The 3,453-nt window shown below is 64.1% G+C and overlaps 1 protein-coding gene across 1 annotated transcript; it reads left to right on the top strand.

Annotated features, from left to right (window-relative positions):
- Window positions 1-453: 453 nt before the first annotated feature.
- On the top strand, window positions 454-3,415 carry LOC131214479 (pneumococcal serine-rich repeat protein-like; the record flags this gene model as incomplete). Its single annotated transcript, XM_058208848.1, has 1 exon — window positions 454-3,415. A coding segment is annotated over exon 1 (2,962 nt), but the record flags the coding sequence as incomplete, so codon positions are not given.
- Window positions 3,416-3,453: the final 38 nt, after the last annotated feature.

Here is a 3,453-nt window from a genome sequence, read left to right as displayed (position 1 = left end):
CCCCCCCGTTGCTGGTGGGGGTCTGTGGAGGTGTGGTGCTGAAGTGCAGACTCAGAGCTGTGCAGGTGCAGTTTCGATCAATTCTCTCCCCCATCAAAGGCGGATGCGACAGAGTCTGGGTGGTGCTGTGTCCATCGGGATGAGGACGATACACGTCCTGACGTTTGACACTGCAGGTCCTCTCTCCGCGCTCTGGAACATCTATCATCCTTCGTTACTTTCTATCAATTAAACGGCTTTGAACCATTTGTCGGGAGGGGGGGGAATCAGAACGTGTCGTCATCGAGTTGTGTCCATAGAGACGTCCCAGCGAGTCCCAGTGTGCAATGAAAAGGAAACCAACGTGCTAGTGCGAGTGCGCGTGTGTGTGCGTGCACCCGTGTGTGTGTTTGTGTGAGTTGAAGGAGAAGGTGCGAACCATCAGCATCAGCATCAGCATCAACCGGAGTAGCCATGGACGAGAACGAGGTGATGGCCGCGTTCCTGTGGAGCAAGCACTCGAAGGAGGTGTACAGCAACCAGGGGCTGAAGGATCTGCACCACCTGCACCAGGACTTCATCATCAACGACTACACCGACAAGATAGCGACCAACATCGACCTGCTCGACACGGAGCTGAAGTTTGCGTGGGCCGCCCTGAACCTGTTGAACGAGGAGTACACAAAGATGTCGGAGAAGGTGTTCAAGCTGCAGTCGCTCAACATATCACAGCAGCGGATAGTGCAGAACCTCCAGTTCATGGAGGAGAACCGGAAGGCGTACCTGGACATGATACCGGACTACGCGAAGCACCACGAGTTCTCGCTGCAGGAGCAGTCGCGGCTGCGGCAGGACCTGGAGTACCGGGACCGGATCAGCGAGGCTCTGCACAGCGGTCTGCAGGAGGACGCACTGCAGGACGAGTACCTGCTCCAGCAGCAGCAGCACCACAACGAGCTCCTGTTCGAGCACCAGCTCCAGATGCACAGCTCCATGCAGATGCTGCACTCGGCGTCACAGCAGCACCACGGCGGCCACCATCATCATGCCGTGTACTCGGGTGAGCTCGAGCAGCAGCAGCAGCACCAACAGCAACAGCAGTACGACGCCGAGTACCTGGCGGCGGTACAGCGTAACTTCGGCAACGTGCCGGCGGTCCTGCAGGATCAGTACGCCAAGCTCATCCAGGCGCACCTGGAGGCCGAAGCGAGCTCGGTCGCGATCCGATCCGGGCCGCCGGCTGCTATCGAGCCGCCTCCTCCACCGGCGGCCCACGCTATCGGCCGCCCATCGACCAATCCGTTCCTGACGGCGGGCGAAGCGAGCCGCGGGCTGCTGAGCAACATTGAGCCGGCGGACAGTGCGGCCATCATCGAGGAGCAGCTGCGGACTTCGTTCCTGAACCACGCCAAGCAGCTGGAGCTCTTGGAGGCCGTCGGGAGCTCACCATCACCGGGGACCGGGAAGCGGTACCCGGCGGGCGACCGGGCGGGGCCAGTGAGTGAGGAAGGGATGCGGGAGCTGATCAACAAGATCATGAGCGAGGAGGACGTGGCGTCGCTGAGCAGCGAGGAGATGGACCGGGTGCGTTGCTTCATGGCACGGAACTGCTCCGAGCTGCTGGAAGCGTTCGGGGACGAGGAGCTGCAGGCGGTGTACCCGTCCGTCAAGACGGCCGAACTGCTGCTGGTAGCGCGCCGTACCGCGGGTGGCGGGCGCCCGTCGACCGGTAGCCCACGGGCATCGCCGGCCAAGTACGGCCTCGCGGACGGGCTGGCTACGCTCACGAAGGACGACCTGCTGACGGTGGCGAACGGGACCATCACGATCCACCACGATACCAGTGCGTCCGAGAGCGACTTCCGGCTCAGTGCCGAGCCCAGTGACGAAGGGGTCGGGGTCACCACTGGCGGTGGCGCCTCGCCCGAGAAGCTGATGGAGTTCTCGCCCTTCGGTCTACAGGCAACGCTCCACCAGCTCCCGCGGAACGACGCGGAGAGCATCATCAGCAAGGCGGAAGAACCGGCTGGTGGGGTGGGGGATGTGGAGGAGCTGAGTGAGCCGACGGATGACGTCACGGTGGCCAAAACAACCATCCCACTGACGTTCGCCTGCACCAACCTTGTTGGGCTGACAACCGGGGCCACGACGCTGTATCCGGGCGGACGTCACGGACTCACGGAGCAGCCACCGGAGCTGACGAGCTGCGTGTCCAGTTCCAGTGACCAACTCGACCGGACGGTGGCGACCCCTGCTACGACGAGTCTCGTCCGGAGCCCCGCAATCCCGGTGGCGACGGCGGCGGCCGATTCGAACGACACGGCCGCGATCCTGCAGGCAATCATCAGCCGGCGCTCGAGCATGCCGTCGGAGGCGTCGACGAGCCCCCCGACGTTCCAGCCGTTGCCGGGGCAGACGTCGATCACCGACTCGCCGGAGATGCAGGCCATCTACGACAGTCTGTCGCGCAAGTCCAGCCTCCCGACGCTGGGCGACATCACGTTCTTCCCGTCGCTCGACATCACCGACTCCGGCTTTGCGGGGGACACCACCAGCGACACCAGCTTCGCGCTGTTCCCGCCGACGGCCGCGACCTCGACGACGACGACCCCGGCCCCGCAGCCGGTCAGCCTGCCCGACTCCGCGACCCTGCCAGCTCTGCCCGCGGACACGTCCGACTCGTCGTCCTCCGCGCTGCACACCTCGATGAACTCGTCCGGTATCAGCGAGGCGTCCGACAACAGTGGCGCCTTCACCGACAGTCTACCGCCCCCGGCGTCGATCGGTAAGCTACCGGCCCTGCCCCCACTACTGGCCGCCCCGACCATGGCGACGCTCGGTGATAGCAAACCGGTGGCGACCGAGGCGAAGGAGGTGAAGAACGCGAAACCGGCGGTGGCTGCTGCTCCGCCATCGATCGCCGGCTCGGTGCTGGGGAAGGCGGCCGCCCTTACCGGGTCCGTCATCGGGTCCACCAAGCAGCCCGCCAGCACGCAGCCAGCCAGCACGCAGCCAGCCAGCACGCAACCACCAGCGCAGCTGGAGTCGAAGCCTTCCGGTGGCTTCTTCCAAGCGACGACCGCCAACTTTGGCAGCTTCTTCACCAAGGTCAACAAGAACCTCCAGCCGAGCGAGACCACCACCAGTACCACCACCGCAGCCGCCACCAGCACCGCCACCGCCACCGACAGTACGCTCGGTGCCAAGTCGAAGTCGTTCTTCGCGTCGATGAAGAGCTCGTTCAGTCTCGACTCCTCGAAGGCCTCGGTCGACGAGCCGACGGAACCGGTGCTACCGCCACAGCCACAGCCTCAGCCGCAGCCTATCGTAGGTCCCACGCAGTCTTCGCCCACTTCTCAGGCACCGCTCGGAGGCTCCAGTCCACGGGAGCTCCAGCAGCAGCAGTCGGAACCACCGGTGATGGCGGCTGGAACAGGTGAGACACAGCGCGATCTTACTGGACTCTCTCTCTCT

This window comes from Anopheles bellator, unplaced genomic scaffold, assembly GCF_943735745.2.
Source record: "Anopheles bellator unplaced genomic scaffold, idAnoBellAS_SP24_06.2 scaffold01076_ctg1, whole genome shotgun sequence".
NCBI classification, from domain to species: Eukaryota; Metazoa; Arthropoda; class Insecta; order Diptera; family Culicidae; genus Anopheles; species Anopheles bellator.
This window is presented reverse-complemented; position numbering and strand designations above follow the sequence as displayed.